This window comes from Lissotriton helveticus, chromosome 3_1 (assembly GCF_964261635.1).
Source record: "Lissotriton helveticus chromosome 3_1, aLisHel1.1, whole genome shotgun sequence".
Taxonomy (NCBI): Eukaryota; Metazoa; Chordata; class Amphibia; order Caudata; family Salamandridae; genus Lissotriton; species Lissotriton helveticus.
This window is the reverse complement of record NC_136061.1, coordinates 1,167,654,180-1,167,672,587: the sequence shown is the minus strand read 5'-3', so window position 1 is coordinate 1,167,672,587 and position 18,408 is coordinate 1,167,654,180. Positions and strand designations below refer to the sequence as shown.

At 44.0% G+C, this 18,408-nt stretch overlaps 1 protein-coding gene across 11 annotated transcripts in view; it reads left to right on the top strand.

The window, feature by feature from the left end:
- R3HDM1 (R3H domain containing 1) overlaps window positions 1–18,408 on the top strand; it is a 536,983-nt gene that overhangs the window by 44,432 nt on the left and 474,143 nt on the right. For 10 of the 11 annotated variants that reach the window (XM_078681804.1, XM_078681797.1, XM_078681794.1 and 7 more), the window contains exon 2: window positions 8,728–8,932. In XM_078681804.1, the coding sequence (XP_078537930.1) occupies window positions 8,765–8,932 (168 nt within the window). In that variant the 5' untranslated portion in view covers window positions 8,728–8,764. Of the gene's footprint in view, window positions 1–8,727; window positions 8,933–18,408 lie in introns of those variants that run through there. The other variant, XM_078681803.1, reaches the window with a different exon arrangement.

Sequence of the window (18,408 nt, the reverse complement as noted above, 5' to 3'; positions counted from 1 at the left end):
TTTCACAATATTTTTCTCCTTGTCCCTTATTGGATCTCTGAGGAGACCTCCCTTTCTTCTTGTATTTTGTCCACTGTTGACTACATCTCCTCTAGGGAATTGGGGTAACTTAGGATGTGTATTGGCGAACAAAGATGCAAGATTGTGTCTCGAACCAAGTTCTTTTCGCTCCTGAGCTATTTGATCATGCTCCTCTAATGAACCATTAAACCAGAAGAAAGGGCTAGATAACAAGCCAACAACATTTAGTAAATCTTTGGCTTTAATTTTAACTAAGTAATGCATTCTGGGGCTTGTAGTCCTAGTTCACTTTAATTAACAAGCATTTGCAATGCAATAGATCGCATTTGTGAGTAATTGAGCTGTTGGCATTGCAAATGAAAGTGCTTTTTATTTATGTGTTTTGAAAACCTGCAAGCGGTGTAAAAACACGCAATTTGTACTTATAGTTGTTGCTTATGAGAAGCATGGCTGGCAGTAACTGTGCTTCTTTTACTGCCAGCCTTGCTTCGCATAAGCAAGGACTACAAGTACAAAGTGCATGATTACGCACTGCTTGCAGGTCTTCAACACACATCAATAAAGGGCATTGTCATTTACAATACCAATAGCTCAAACTCTCGCAAATGCTAAACCTATTGCATTGCAAATGCTTGTTTACTTTAGAAATTCCTCATCTTTCGACATATCTATGTCACGTACCTTCTCTCCTTCACATATTTCAGGGTTTAAACCCCATCCCACTTGCCTTAGAGGAGGTCCTTTTTAAACGCTTGACATCTGTGTGTGGTATCTCTGAACAATACATGACCACTGTTCTCCTATTCAACCAAAGGTCAAAAACAAACAGGAGGCCACATTTTTTTTTGCAAAGGTCCAATCCTTCATACAAGTCCCTTGACAGAAAATGGTCTCTGATTAGATCTTCCCACAAAAAGCACCACAGGAAGGGGAAATCTCTATTCCTCTTGTTCTTGATGAGAATCTATTCATTCTTCAGAACTATTTAGATCCCCTCCGGGCTGCTTCCCATGGGAAGCTCACTCCTGCTGGTTTGGCAGTTCCAAACATGCCTCCCACCCCAGCACCTCAGCACCTAAACTGCTTTGGCTCTCATGTATAAAGAAGTAGTTGAAACCTTCCAAGGTGCTACCCCCTGATCAGTTGGTGCCGCTTACAAGCCGAGCCACATGTAACCATTGGAGCCACCTTTGAATTCAGCTGTTATTACCCGAGTTGCAAAAGAGAAAATTAAGGCATGTTTTGATGACAAACCATTGGCTGAACATCTTCGTGGGACCAAGACAATTACCCCGTAGAAGCACTGGCTGGGTCTTTACCTTGCATTACCTTTTAAGGGCGATAGCTGTACAGAAGACAATGACTTTGAGATTGATAACTTCATTCCCCTGTACAAAACTGATGATGGCTTATAAATTAGTTTTTTAGGTCTCATCTAGGCAGCGCGTGCGCTTTCTCTTCGAGACCTGCTGTATTCAAGTATGATATTGAAGCTCCGCCCATCTTTTTTCATTGCTTGCGTCATTGTCCTTTGTAAATGTTTCCTTCTGATTTTTTAATAGGATTATTAGTCCCTCCTTAGAACCTCCCTGTCTTCTGTTGTTACCTCTCATGAGGACCGGCCCTTTTACATGTGTCCTAATTCGGGAGCTTTCATTAGCAGTTCTGAGAGCTATTTACTTAATGTACACAGGACTCGTGTGACTTAAGCAATGGCGGCCATTCCTGCCTAACGGACTTGGCATTTGCTTGTTAACTTTGAATTGCTCTGCACCATTTGTTTCAGATTCGCTAGTTTCAGCAGTGTGCCATGCGCTCTTTCACTTTTACAAAGGGTTCCTGCTGCCCCGGGCAGCACTCACGGAACGCTCCAATGTTGCAGTGTGTATTTTAAACAGGCGCACACACTTTTATTTTTTTTTATACGTTTCTTTCAGGTGCTCTGCTTTGTGCTCCATTATTTTCTTTTAGTCGTGTTCGTTTTTTAAAACGCACCAGGAAGTGTATGTGCAGTCTATTTTTTCAGGGGGCGGGGGGGGGGGGGGACTCACTGGTTATCACGTTCTCCTGTCTCCAAAACAAACGTGTTACGCTGGTGGCATATTTTATTTTTATATAAATACTTGGCATTCAGGTTTCATTTTTTTATTAACAACGAGAAGAGCTGATGCCGAGACCCCACCCACACCCTGTTGCCAATGTATGTGAAGGAGGTGGGGGCAAGAGACGATCTGCAGCTTTCCACTCTTATTCGCTAGCATCAGCTTCTGCACTCCTCTTCCTCCAGCCTCATGTGCTCCAGAGCAAAAACACAATCCAGGAAAGCGGACCAGCATTTTTCTGCCCTTTACCTGGTGAAGCATGGACTCCAGAGTATGAGCAGTTAGTCTCCTCCCACCAGAAAGATTGAATGGTTTTGGACTTCTCCGGAGCGATCGTCCTCATCCTGGACCCCTAATGCTCCAGCCCAAGTAAGCATGCTACCCGCAGCTGCCTTAAAGTAACTACTTTGTGCACTGCAAGAATGGCACACAAAGAGCCAGAGACCACATTTACTTCAGCCTAGCCAGAGGAGCCATGTGCCACATACAAACACTCTTTGCAGGGTACCTCACTGGCTGCTTAATAATCATTGTCAGCAGGAGTGCAGTGCGTGAGTAGGAGCTCTGGGGTCGGTGCTTTCCCAAAATTAGATAATAGTTGTATTTTATTGTTATCCTAGAGCTGGAGTGACTTCTTGCGCACGCTTCCGAAGGCAACTTCTAAGTCGTATGTATACAGGTATGAGTACCTAATTAGAGAGCCGGCGTTTCAAGGCCAGTGACATCTGTATGTCAAACTATTCTGTGTTTTTAGTCCGTTTTCTGATGATGTTTACTACTTATTCTCATTTTATATGTAGCCTGAACTCAACTGGAAGGTATTGGAGCACTTTATAAGATAAACACTTAGATTATACAAGGGCATGTTCAGTTTGCTTTAGGCACGGCAATATTAAGTGACTTGCCCAGAATCACAGGGTGTTGAACCAACCCCGGGACTCCAACCAGGTTCCCAAAGCGGCAGCTGTATCCCTTAAACCAGATCTCATCCCCACCCTTTTCCTGTTAAGCTCTGTTTTCACACTACTCTTCCCCCTTTCACCTGTATGCTTCACCCGTCCCAAGGCACTTAATCACCACCCTTCTTGCACAATACATTCAGTACAGCATCTCACTCGATTACTCTTGCTCCATGTTCTCCCAACACACCCATGTTCCTTCCCCCACCCACCCTCTGTGATTCCTCACAACTTCCACTTCCTGTTGCTCTCCCCTTCAGTGCTACTTTTTTCTTTTCGTTTTGTGTACCAGTTCAACTAACACCGGCAAACAATCTATTATGAAACGAGCATTTTCAATGGAAGAGGTCTCCCATTTGCGAGAAATTGAGCTATTGGCATTGTAAATGACACTACTGTTTATATTTGAGTTTGTTTTTAAAACAGATAAGTAAAAGGCATTGTCATTTACAATGCCAGTAGCTTAAACTCTCGCAAATGTGAGACCCATTGCATTGCAAATGTATACTATAAAATGCAAGTTATCTGGATACTTCTCCGGAATGGCATATCTCTTGATTCTTTGGCCCTCTTTCAGAAGAAGTCTCTTTGTTCACAATGGAGGTAGGAAATGCATTGAATTACCCTCTGTGGATGCTAAATCTAACATTTTGGTACAAAAGGGGGTGGTGATGGACGGAGCATCTGAACCAATCAAACACTCACACCCAGTCAAAAGATCTGGGTTTGATCCATCACCGTTCTTTAGCCCACTCTGCCACCCCAGTTCAGACATGGCTATATGCAAATCAGTCTGACCCTGTGCCTCATGGGAACAGTCCAGCCCGAACTGCCAAGCCATGCCTTCCCTGGACGGAAACAAGCTTCCGAGGACCGGTTTCTGGCATTACAGCCGTCTTCAGCCCGGCTTGCTTGAATCCAGTGGCAAAGTGAGCAAGGGACTCGCGTCTGAGCATACCCTGCCACACTTATGGCGGCCAAAGCGGTACAAAAGGGGGTGGTGATGGACGGAGCATCTGAACCAATCAAACACTCACACCCAGTCAAAAGATCTGGGTTTGATCCATCACCGTTCTTTAGCCCACTCTGCCACCCCAGTTCAGACATGGCTATATGCAAATCAGTCTGACCCTGTGCCTCATGGGAACAGTCCAGCCCGACTGCCAAGTCATGCCTTCCCTGGACCGGAAACAAGCTTCCGAGGACCGGTTTCTGGCATTACAGCCGTCTTCAGCCCGGCTTGCTTGAATCCAGTGGCAAAGTGAGCAAGGGACTCACGTCTGAGCATACCCTGCCACACTTATGGTGGCCAAAGCGGTACAAAATCAAAAATTTTGACACATTTTCAGCCTTCCTCAGTTGAAAAACCCCTACTTTCTTTCAGTAAGAGACTGCATGAAACTGCTGTAGCTGCTTGGGAAAAGCCCTTTTCAGGCACAGAAGTCAAAGTAAAGTTGCCAAACACAGACTTGGTCAGTGTGACCCAAAATTTTTATAGTTACACACTTCACCAGAAAGTTTAGTGGTCCAATTATCTTTCTTATAATTGACCCCTAATTCTTTTCCAATAATCCTTCAAACGGAAAGTCTGAAAAACTGGACTTATTTACTTCTAGCAGACTTACCCTTCATACCCCGCATGCCGTCTGGGCCATCATGTCTATGCCCTTTTTGGAAGTGGCAAAGCGAACTGTCCTTAATCTTTCAGACCACATAAGGAAACCCTGGCATGGTCCGATCTTGAAGTGTGGTGTAGAATAGCAAACACCGTGGCTCAATCCATAGGCTCAGGTGTCACCCTAGGCCAACACACTTGGATGCTTTTCACTGCTTTTTCATGCGATGCCCAAGCTACTCTTATGCACATGCCCTTTCATGACAAATGCCTATTTGGCCGATGTCTGACTCCTCACAGGAACATTTGTAGAACAGCAGAGCTATAGTCTGGTTGCTGGGGGTCTGGCATTCCCAGCAAGGCCCTTAGATCAGCTGTACATTTAATGGCTATTCTAGAATTGAGCAGTCCTTAAAGCATCAGCCTTTGCTACCTCCAAATGCCAAAAAAGATGCAATGCTTGTTTCTGTGCAGGGGTGGCTCTAGGGGACACCAGCAATAGGAGCAGATCTAGTTCCCATCATCGTCTACTGGTTCTCATGCTTCAAATCTTTGGCTAGCGTTGCTGGATTTCTAAGATATCAATATTCATCTTCCAATTCTTAGCTGTGACTGGAATACACTACTGTGCCTGCCAAGAGATTTTCCCCATGATGCCTGGGACGACTTCTGGTCGACACAGACCGTTAGACTTCAATCCAACTTATCCTTAATTCTTTTCGGACTGTAGCTTGGAGAATGCATGTAATGGTGAGGGTACTGAATCTTCCCACTTCTTAGTTTGGCCCAGTGTAATGCTAAGTATCCCTGAAGCGACCAGCACATCGTCTGCAACCTGTGCCACTCGCCACCCCACAAGATCCTCTGTGACACCTGTTGTGTATTCATCTGCAAGAATACCCTCCAGTACCAGAGAAAACCATCATGGACTCACCGCAAGCTGTGGTGGCATGCTGCCCTGCTAGCCCTTCTCATGCTAAATCCTCGCCAGCTGATGATTCAATTGTGTACCATGCAGTCATCCAACAGGTTGACCAACACCACAAGGACAAAATGAACACTGTGAAGGACGAGTACAGTTTCCTCCTGAAGACTCTTATTTCGACAGTGTGAACATTCCAGTACCTCCCGTATTATATAGAATGTTGAGGTTTGGTTATGGGCAGCTTTAAGAATCCTGGTAAGGCCAAATTTGTGACACCAAGGGTCCCCCAAAAATATACCCACTGCACAACAACTTTTCTATATCCGTGGCCAGATTGTCCCTGACTTCCTAGTTGTGAATACAGGATGTAAATTGGCCTCAGCAACAGGGGATGCCCCGTCCCCTGATGAGTCAAAGTGCATAAATACTGTAGGCTAGCGTGTGGCGCTGGGAGCCTCCACCCAATGCATATCATCAACTTTTTGGGCCTTCTTTCATACTATTCTTGCCATCATTGAGAGGAGATGGAGGAGCTCATCAAGTATCTTAGACTCCCACAGGAAGCACAGCCAAGAGCTAAAGGCTGAGGGCAAAATCAATAGCAGTATCAGTATCAAATGTGCCCTATACGTAGCTGATATGGCTGCAGGGAGATTAACACCAGCCTCCTCCTTCATAGGGATTCCTGGTTTAGAATGTGAGGATTCTGGACAGAGGTACAGCAGCACTGCCTTAATATTCCATTTGACGGCGAGCATTAGGTCGGCCGCCGGTGACTAGATGCTCAAGAAAATTAAAGAGGACACTAACAGAGCATCATCAAGCAAGTACTGCCTTTTGCAAAAAGCAAAAAGACTAAATGATAATGGAATGCTGAACAGTTTCAAACACTCAACTCCGTACACAGATTTGGTCTTAAATCCATTGTTTTTTTTCTCACCACGCCATTGCAATTTGGACCTAGCTATAAGCAAATCAGTCTTGACCCTGCTTCCCATGGGAACAGTACTGCTCGAACGGCCTGGCCAGGCATGGACCAGAAACAAGCATCCTAGGACCGGTTTCGGGATATCGCCCCATATCAGCTAGGATAGCTCAACTCTGGTGGCATGGGGAGGGTAACCAATACAAAAAGAAACAAATGATGTATGGAATGCTGAACAATGTCAAACACACTACCACAGTACAGAGATCTGGGCCTAAATCCACTTCTTACTTTTTTTTTTGCTTGCCACCCTATTCCAGAAAGCAGAGCAGAGGCAGTGCTAAAGCTGCAGTCTTGTGCCAGAGACTTCCCTACCAGCAGCGGCAGAAGCTGTATTAAGACCCACAGCAGACCAACACCTTCCAGCAGGGTGTCTATAGGAGTAATGGGCATGGCAGAGGCAGTGATGGCTCCAGGAGAGGCACATGAGCCGCTAAGCAGTGACTCCTCATAAGCTGCACCCCATCCCCTTGGTTATGTTACTTCTCTGGGGAAGACTGAGGTGGGACATTTCTCAGTGGTAGGACTGAAACTCAAATCCGTGGGTACTCTCCATCATATGTCCAGGATATTGCTTCGAATTCCTTGCCATGCCAACTAGCATCTCACCACACAACAAATCCTATAGCTCAGACCACTTACAGCTTTTTGAAGTAGTAGTTCCAGCACTCCTCACTAAGGGTGCTATCGAATTGGTGCCCCAACACCAACTACATCGTACCTAAGAAAGACTACTCACTCTTGCGCTGATCGTACACCTTGGACCATTGAACAAGTTAATTGTTACAAGGTAACTCTAGAAGATGTCATCCCTGTGCTCCACCAAGACATCTCCATGTCGGTGCTGGATCAGAAAGATGCATACTTCCTCATCCCCATTCATCCAGCACTCCACCAGTACCTTCACTTCCTGGTAAGCGGAGAACTCTACTAGTTCAAGGTGTTAACATTCAGGGTCACTATGGCCCCTAAGGTGTTCATGCAGTGCTTAGCAGTGGTGGCAGCTATTCTATGCAGAAATGTCATTCATGTCTTTCCATACATGGATTATAAAGAGCAGCAGAAGGCAGGAGTGTCTAGCACGCAACCCAGAGAGTATTATCCCTATTCCACAAGTTGGGGTTCAACATCAAGAAATCACGCCATCAGCCTCAGCAGATACAGCCCTTATTTGGCTTAGTACTAAACAGTCACAAGGAAAGCTTAGCGACTTCCTTTTTGTTCGACACAACATCCTCTCCCTGTAAGAACTGTCCTGAAACTGTTTGGGATGATAGCCTTGTGCATTCCAGTAGTGCCATGTCAGGTTGCCCATGCAACATCTACAGGAGTGCCTCGAGTAGCCGTGGGCTCAAACGTAGGGACACTGGGAAGATCTAGTTTGGTAACGACCATGGTTTAGCGCTAAGCTGTGGTGATACAGAAACCGCATACAGCTTAGCAGTTACTTTTTAGACCTCCTCCCACAGCTGACGATTACCACTGGCATTTCTCTCGTGGGGTGAGGTGTTTACCTGAATGACATGACTGCACAGGGCACCTGGATGCCTCCGTACCAGGGGCAGCACAAACTATTAGCCATTTGTCTAGCCATCGGAGCCTTCTTTAAACTCATTTCAGGCAAGAAAATCCATATAAAGATCGACAACACGACATCCATGTATTAGAACCAGAACTGGGGGAACCCATTGCCCCAGCTCTCTGCACTGGCTCAGGTTATCTGACTGTCCCATCGCATCCCAAATGTGGTTGGCAACAACAGAGCTATTGAGGAAAATGTCTGGCTGAAAATATTGTTAATTGTTTTTCTTGCGTGCTTCTTCCTACGTTTTACCTCAGTTAGAGCTCTGTGACACCTTTATTTACACATTCTTGGAAACGCAGCCTCATGCGTTAACATTTTTTTGCAATAATCAATCTGAATGTAGATTTAGTGATTGAGGTTCTTGTGTAGGAGATAAAATAGAGCGTTATTTCAGATGATCCAAATACAGTAAGATAGATGCTACAATGCTGTTCTTTGGTTTTTTTGTGTGTACAAATATTTGATTTTGCAGTTAAAGATCCAGCTATAGCAAGCATAAAAAAATGAATTCTCAATCTTCTCATTTTTTCCAAAGGTTGTGTATTTGCTGTAGAATTTCCAAGTGACCTCTAATGAGGATGTCTGATACTGCCACTGTAAATGAACACACAGAAGCAATGAAGGGATCCGTGGCAGACACGAAGGACTCCACTCCATCTGACATACTGATCAAATCTGAAAGCCAAGAGCAAATACAAGCTGAGAAGGATGATAATTGCACTGACAAAAATGATTCACAGGTAAGACACTTTTTTGTTTACTTCCTTTTTAGGTTACAGTCTACCAAACAGCACAGCTGTCTGCATTTACTAAAGACATCTTGGGGACTTTCAGAAAGTTGACCTAGGAATGCATCCTGCCTGTTATTAGCTGTTGGCTTTGTAACTCACATTTTGTTGCTTTCCATTTGCTGGTTTTATTTCCTTTAAACTGTCCACGTGCAGTTCATCCCTCCCGTTGCCTAAACTGTATTTACGGTATTCTTCTACAAAATCATTTTCTGTAAACAGGCCTTTAAATCTTCTTATCTTGTCATTCTGAAGTGTGTTGGAAACAAATGCTTTATTATGTTCAAAACAAAACATTACACTGAACACACATTTTTGTTTGTGTTCATATAGTTGCATTAGTAAAAGTGTATGTCTGTGCCAATGTAATGGTTATTTCAATTGAAGATCTGTTGCTCTAATGACAGTGTTACCACACCAGGCATACTCCACTGTACGGCACTCCACTCTAATCTGTACCACTGCACTCTGAAACTGCACTCTTCTCTGCACCATTGCGCTCTACTCTGCACCACTCCGCACTACGCCTCTCTTCTGTACCACTGCACTCTACACCACTCCAGTCTAGGCTACACCAATCTACTGTCCACAACTCCACTCTATGCCACTGTACTCTACGCCACTCTGCAACACTGCTCACTATGCCACTACACTTTATGCCATTATACTCTATGCCACTTCACACAACTGCACTCTATCCTGCACCACTTCACTGTATGCCACTTCACTTCACTCTGAAACATTCTAGTCTACGACACTGCACCCTGTGCCTCTTCACTCTGCGCCACTGCATTACTGTACTTTCCGCCATCGAACTCTACGCAAGTCCACTCAATGGTAATCCACTCTATGCCTCTGTACTATACTCTGTATCACTCTGTGCTACTCCACTTTATGCCACTTTACTATACTCTGTATCACTATGTGCTAATCCACTCTGCACTACTCTACTCCCCTGCTCTCTATGCCACTCAACTTTACTCTGCACCACTACCCGCTCCATCATTCAGCTCTGCGTCACTGCATTCTACTATGCACCTCTCTAATCTACGTCGATGCATTCTACGATGCTGCACTCCGTGCCACTGCAGCCTACGGCACGATACTCTGCAACAGTATACGCCAAACCACTCTACACCAGTCCACTCTACTCTACACCACTCCACTCCACTGTGCACCGCTCTACGTGACTGCACACTATGCCACTCCAATACACAAAACTCTCTGCCATTCCACTCTACAATACTCTATCCACTCTTCACCATTCCACTTTAGGATACTCAACACCATTCTCCTCTGCGCCACTAAATTTTAGCCATGCTGAACAGCAGCCACACTGGTGTACAACATGGCTAAAACATATTGGCAAAGCCAATGGCTCTTGCATAGGCAAGGCCTATTGGGTTTGCGAATGCTTGGTTCTGTATGGTGTTTTAATCGTACATTAAACGCTTAGTTTCTGGAGGAAATTTTAAGCAGATTTCTATTTTGTTGTGGCTTGACAGTGCAGCTGTCTGAAATAGCCATTGTTGGCGATCTTTAAAATATGCTTATTTCTATCACATTATGCTATCGGCTGTTTCGTTTTCATTCACCCCCTTATGGTGTTAATCCCATTGCTATGCATGTGGGACTATTGTATATACAACAAAAGGTACAAAGTTCCCCGGGGATGGACAAGTAAGTATGAGTGTATAGGAAGGAGGAGAGCAAAGGCAGGGAACAGGATGTTCCCTTGTCGGAACTAAAGGCCTCACACACCCAGTGAGCTAGATGTCATGCTTCATCATTGGCCTACTGCTCCTCGTCAGACTGGCGCTGCAATGTCTGACGGGCGCCTAACAGGCACTCTTTGTTGGAGTTCTTTTGTTCCAGCCAATGGTTGAGTGCGTGTGAGGGGTCAAGTGAAGGTGTAGTCGTGAGGGGGTAGTGGTTTAAACAAGCATTGGAAATGCAATAGGTCTCGCATTAGGAAAGTTTGATCTATTGGTCTTATAAATTATTATAACTTTCGCAAATGTGACACCTATATCATTTGTAATGCAACATGTATTGTATTTACGTGACTTAGATGTATTGATATTACAAATGACAATGGCTTTTAATTTTTTTAAATAATTAATACTTAAATAATTTATTTAATTTGTAATGTCAATAGCTTTAAGTTTTGTAAATAACTCCTGTAACTATTTGTGAGAACATAGTCTTTAAAGAAAATGAGACAGAGATTGCATTAAAACAGATCCAAAATGGCAAAGCACCTGGTATGGACTGTGTTCCTGCGGATCTATTTAAGCTTGATATAGTAAATTGGGTTCCTTATATAACCACCCTAGCTAATGCTAGAATACCAGCCTCCTGGAAAGGGGCTGAAATCCTCCCTGTATTTAAAAAAGGTGATAAGACCCTTGCGGGGAACTACCGCCCTATAAGCCTTATCGACGCCTTGCAGAAAGTAATTGCCAGAATGCTACTGGGTAGAATCCAGTTTTGGATGAGTGAAGAAAATATCCTATCCCCGCTGCAAGCTGGCTTCAGGGCTAGTATAAGCACTGTCGACCAAGTCCTCAGATTGCTTATGATCTACTGGAAGACAGTGCACTTAGGAGAAGGCACTATATACGCAGCGTTCGTGGATCTAAAATCTGCGTTCGACTTGGTCCCTAGAGAGAAGATGTGGGAGTCCCTAAGGAGAATGGGTATGCCGCCCGAATTACTTGAGCTTACTATCAGGCTACATGAATCTAACTTTGCCAGAGTTAGATGGGGACGCCAGGGTCAGGTGACAGAGCCCTTCCCAGTGACCCGTGGAGTAAGACAAGGCTGTGTCCTGGCTCCAACCTTGTTCTTACTCTTTATTAACCAAGTAGTTCAGTTTCTTTCATCTACCCCGACAGATGCGCCAGTTTTGGGTGGGACAAGATTCCCCCTTTTAATTTTTGCCGATGATACCCTGATTTTGGCAAAAACACAGGTGGGTCTCCAGACTGCTAAAAATACGTTTGTGGAGTTTTGCAAAATAAATGACCTCGAAATTAATGTTTCAAAAACCAAATTCATGGCTCTGACCAAGAATAAACCATTAAGGGGTCATGTAACTATGAATGATACCAACTTGGAACAAGTAGGGGTGATGACCTACCTAGGGGTGGTTATAGACTACAGGCTGCGCTGGAAGGAGCAGATCGAGGCACTCTATCTAAAATTTGCCCGTTTATCGGGATGCCTTGTTAAAGAACAGCGTTGCTCCCAAACCAAAAGAGTTTTGCCAGCACTAAAAATTTTCGATGCCAACATTAGTTCAGCCATCCTCTACGGTTCGGACCTGTGGGGTTATGTAGATCTTGGCTCATTAGACAAAATCCAGAATAAGTTTTTCCGTAGTTTGGTAGGTCTCCCCTTATCGTCACCAACACTCCCCCTTACGTTAGACATGGGCTGCCAAACAATAAAAAATCAGGCACAATATAGGATGGTAGCCCTTTGGAGACGTATTTGGTCCACTCCAGAACTTTCCATGTTTGCAAATTAGATGTGAGATCGATATCAGGGTGGGGGAATCTAGCCTGGTTTAAAAATGTGAAGGCAACCCTCTACAGAATGGGTCTTCATAAGACTGTGGTCAGATCCGGCAAACCAGGTTTTTCCGTCGAAAAAAGAATTCAAACTATTGTTTTGGGCCATGGTCAAAGAAGATTTGGTTTTGCTTTCACAGAATTACAATCTGACAGGTATTTTTTGCTCCATAAAGTGGTTCCTCACACTGAGGCATATTGGGACAATATTACGAAAAGTACAGACCGGAAACTCTCATCAATTTAGAGTTGGTACGTTGCCAATAAGGGAGTTTACCAACAAATGGCATAACCAACCGTCTTTGCATTGTCCCTGGTGTAGTGAACATAAGGAAACTATGGGCCATTTTCTTTTTGCTTGTCCAGCCTACTGCGCACCACGTCGGCAATGGCTAAAACCCATCTGCAGAAGGGTCAATACACGGGTATGGGAAGAAGAGTTGCTTATTTTGAGATTTAATACAGCTGAGTGGATTTCCATAGGTGTGGCGAAATACCTTGGATGGGCGTGGATCATCAGAGTTAGGCACCTTTCAGGTAGAGAACTGTGACCAGTATGATAACTGTACAAGTAAGAATACACCCAGTGTAGCTTCCCATTGATTAATTGTATGAATTGTGAACTGTAAATCTTTTTTTTAAGTCTTTTTTTAATGACCCCTAAAAAACGTCTTGTGATGTTATTTAATCAATTTTTTAAGTGTCTTTGATGGTTATTGAGAAACGTTTTAAGATTTGTATTAACCATGTTGTATATTTGTATGTATTTTTATCTGTTGTCTTTTATGAAAGAACCTTCGAAATAAAGACGTTAAAAACTGAACTGTAAATAACTTTTGTGAAGATTATGTTTAGTGTTTTTTATTGTGTCGAAAATTCAAGAACAGAAGTGAAAAATTAACATCTTTTTGTGATTTGTAATAAAGATTGTAAGCTTGAAAACTGCTTGAAACATTGAAAGAACATATTTGAACCAGTGATGCTGTGGTGGTGATATTGATTCTACAGAATAGATAGGAACACGGTTTGCCAGAAGTGGACTATTCTGTCCCAATTAACATGTTTCTCAGGAGCTGCACGCAGATAACAGCAACCAGGCTCCTTTGCATCTGAGTGTCAATTAAGGCTGCTTTCTGCCAAGGCAGGAGGCTGGTTCAGGAGGTGATTGTGATAAGAATATCAAAGCGATGCTTTGATCAGCACGGAGCTGTTCGACAAGAGCACATTTCAAAAGCGCGGGAAGTTGGAATGGGAGTGACTGCTGTCGGCAATTTATCTGCTCGACTCTTTCCTGTGATACTCAAGGCGCAGCACAAACACTTCAAAGGTGGTGCGTGGCTGCAAGGGTCACTGCGCCATGCAGCCAGAAAGTGGGAACGCCAAGAAAATAGATGGAATGGCAATGAAGCGAATGGCAAAAGCTACGGTGTGACAGGTCACGCTGCCCTCAGAACCCCTAAAGAATAGCGTGAAGTGAATGTATACACAACAAAAAGATGGATATTCTAAAAGGTACAGCTTAAGGCTGCTAACGTTCTGGATTGATAGAACAAGGAGTGCCGGTGTATATTAATTGAGAGGTTTCTTCTAACGCTCTAAATCTCGCGCTATTAATTGATAATGAAACAGTAACAAGTTAAATAAGGAGGCACGGCCGGCCGTGAAACTGAAAGCACGGCCGGCCGTGAAAGCCTTCCGTGCACGCTTACAGCAACAAACCGTTTTCTTTTACTAAGGCGGTGGCAACCAAAATACGATTTAGCTCATAACTGAAGGGTGAGAAAGAGAGTGTTGGAAGTTGAAGGATTCTAAGTACCAAGGCCAAGCAAGGAAGAGGGAAAGAAAGGATGGAGGCTGAAGGCACGCTGAAGGGCAAGGGAGGCGAGGGAGGGAGGAGATTGAGAAATGCGAGAAACGTGTGAATCAGGGGGCGGGGGTAGCGGATACCGTTGAAGTGAAGCTAAGCTTCACTTCAAAGGCTTGTTGGCACAGCGCACGCTGGGGGATGACTGTGGGAGGGGGGATGGTGTCTGTGCACGCGCTTTTTATGGCAATGCACATGCGCATTGAGTGAGCTTTCACGGGCACTGCATGGAATCGCCCGATCTCGGTAAGCTCTGTTTAAGCCCCTTTATATCTCGCTCCGCTCAATGCGCATGCGCATTGATAGGTCGCGAGACCTAAAAAGGTGGGTCAGTACACAAGGACCTTTATTCACGTGGCTGACTCCCTTGATTAAAAAGGTGGGAGGGGAGATAGAGACTGTAAGGGGCACAGCGGACTACCTCGAACCCTCTGGTCAGGTCGACATGTTTCTTGCCCAAATGGCAATTCTTCAGGACCTCAGGTGCTCAGTACTACACAGTGGTGAAAAACAACAAAGACAATTAAAAGATACAACCTCTCTGGGTCAGTAAGGGGGCAGGCCAGAAGGTCCTACAGTGGTGTGGTGACCCTAAGGGTTTCCCTAGAGGGCCCCGCAGTCTCTTCCCGTGGGGCAGCACAAAAGGGTACGGTACCTCTAGTCTGTGCAGCCAGGGCTCGTCAACCTACCCACACGCGTGGCGCTCCCAAGGTAGCGCGGAACAGCTATTGTATATCTCAGAAATGGATAGTATGCAGAAAAAGATTTTTGTGTCACTGCAGCAAGTTTAATGTTTTTGTCAGAAAGGAAATAATAATTATTTACCTATGGCTTGGTACAGTGTACATGCCTAAAAAAATCTAATCACTTGTGAATGTTTGCACTCTTATTTGGGGGCATTGTTATCATATGTGATTTTGTTTTGCCTACTGTTTTTTCCTTACCAATGAAGATGATGATGCCGGTTGTCAGTTAAGAGGTGATTAATGCCACACCATACAGAAGCGTAAACCGTATGTGGCACAGGTGTGACTGGCGTTTGCATTGTTGGTTAGTACCACCACTGTTACCAATTTTCCCCAAATGTAGTGTCACAGGTATGACTAGGAAGGGCTGATGAGTCAGATTTTTTTGCAAAAATAATACTGGATTTTGCTGCCCATACATGGTAAAATCCTTCCGTCCATCTACTCTAACTCGCATCTTGCTTTTTGGCTCATTAGGCTTTGGATGCTGTTAAGTGTCATGCTAATATTATTACCATGTTTTTACCCTTTGAATACTATAATGAATACTATAATTTCAGTCCCCCTGTGATGTATTGTTTTTTTATGCGCGCCTAAAAAACAAAAAAAGCTTATCGCGTCATTGTGTAGGCATGCACCCCAAACCTGCACTCACATACAAAATGGCGCAAAAAGTTTTTTTTTCTCCTCCCTTTTGATTTGCTTATCTTATTCAAATTGGCAATTAAAAAGAAAAAACAGTGAAAGTTTTATTTTTTTTATGAAAACGTGTGAGGGAGCTACATGGGCAGGGGATTCTGAAGCAACACGTGGAACAGAAAGAACAACACAACAAGGGGTCTGGAAGCAACACTGAGGACGTGGGGGGAGTCTACACTTAATTATTTTCGGCATTTTCTTTTGTTTTTCCAAAATCCTGTTCCTCTGCTTTGCTTGCTTCTTGAGGTCGTTTGTTTATCTGTAACAAATGATTTATTCTATAGAATGGATTTGCCTGCACGCCTCTTCAGTCACCCTAATTCACTACCCATATTTCTCTATAGACATTTAGTTTGTCTGAACATTCTATCTGTGCCTATTTCTCCGTTACTCATTGTCATTAAGTTTGATCAGCCTTTCCAACAATAAATGTCTCAATTCTAAGTGATGGCCTTAAAGACTAAAAAGATAGGGAAATTATGGTACAGTGTGTAAAATGTTACTTCGAAGTGAATATTTTGAAGAGGTGGGGAGCAAAATGAGTCAGTTATGTGGGTGCACTTTAAATCATATGCAATATTCTTTCAACTCGATATAGACGTTTACTTTTTTTTTTAACCAAAATGTCTATAAAAATCATTGCATACATTTGCCATTGCATGAAAGAACAGTTGTCATTTTTTGTTAAGACTTGTCAATGTAACCAAGTTCCTGTTACTATTGTCTGCAGCTTTTCAGCAATTCTTGCTATTTTTCTGTGGTTTTTATCACCTGATGGTTATTTGGATGAATGCAGTTGGATGCCTCTGACTGCCAATTATGAATATTAGGGATTTCAATAGAAGAATTGTTGTACTGTTGGCACATAAGTTGCAGTGATATTAAACTTTAAGGTTGTCTGCCTCCTTCATGAACACATCTGTGGTTGTGACCCGACTGACTCCTCATCAAAAATTATACTTCCCTTCTCTCGTAGGACCCTGCACTCCACAGTCATGCTGATAAATATTGCAAAGGCTTCCTGCACCTTTGAAGGAAACTGTCGGTTTAAGGTTACTTGCTATTGGCTATAGTAGCCAGAGTGTGTGTTTTGAAGTCAAGAATTTAAGTTTTGTTTTTGCTAGTTCCTGTATGTGCGCCTTTGGCAGCTTACCATGCATTGTCAAAGGTTGCGTGATAGCAGTGTTTGGAACGGGAAAATACATTTTAAATCCGCTTCTCTGATGTTCAACTTGTATAGTCCATGCATCCTTGGCATTAACTTTAATCATTCTTTTTTTTTAACTTAAATTTTTATTGAGATCATTGCAGAGTCAGAATCCAAGTACATTCGATATGGTCCAGCAAATTCAAGATACATTTACTACATAGAAAAATCAGTGCACAGTTCTATCGAGTAGTCTAATCAGGTTCATGGTCAGTTCCACCGTGGGGGATTCACACATTTCACCCCGATATACGTTCCAGTGGCCCCACTTTTTGTCCCACTTCGCGGGGCAGCCACGAAGTTTATAAACAGTTTTTTCAGCCAACATACATCTGTCCAGCTCAGCCATCCAACCTACCACTAGTGGTCTATCAGCAGCACCCCACTTCATTGCAATTGAACGTTTAGGAATTAGAAAACTCAAAGCAGCCCATAGTGTCTCTAGTTCGTTCAGGTCCGTGGCTCCCCAGATGTTGAGAACAATTTCTTTTGGCAACAGAGGAACGGGTTTTCCCAGTGAGTCTCTCATTGTATGGACAACCACCTCCCAAAAGCGCTGTATTTCTCGACACTCCCATAGTACATGGTAGAAGGTACCTGTGTGTCCGCATCCCCTTAGGCACCTATCATCCTCCCTCCTCCCGATCTTAGCTAATAGAGTCACAGGCATGTAGATTCTGTATAGGATCTTCAGTTGGATCAGTCTGAATCGGTGATTAATCGCCACCTCCCTGTGGGACATCAGGGTCCTCCTCCAGGTCGCCTAAGTCAGTCTGCCATTTGTCTCGCAGGGGCTGAAATATATTTGGGAGGTTATTACAAAGCTTACGGTATGTGTAGGAAATGGCCTTTGTCGGGAGGGGTTCCGAAAGCAATCTATCCTCCAGGGGGGCGGATTCGGGCAAGGAAGAAAGATCAGGGATGGCAGAGAGGAGGGCATGTTTGAGCTGGAGGTAGCGGAAGGCCTCAGTCTGTGTGAGTGCGTATTTGGTCTGTAAGTCTGCAAAAGTTAAGTTTGCCCCTGTTTATCAGGTCTCCTATTGTTGAAATGCCAATTGTGTCCCACTTGTCGAAGCCCAGCTGAAAGCAGAGGGAACCAAGTTGCTGTGATGCCCACAGCGGGGTAGCCTTAGTGAGTTTGTTTGACCATCCTAGGCGTGTATTGGCTTGATGCTATATTGCAACTGTGTGTCCCATTGGGCCAATGTACCTATTTCTTTTGGGCCTACTGTATAGGGCCCCGAAATATCTCTCCTGCCCTGTTTGGTATTTGTCAAGGTGGAAGGCTGGATCGTTGGGTGAGCCGTGTATCCAGTGGTTGGTGGCGACCAGTTGCG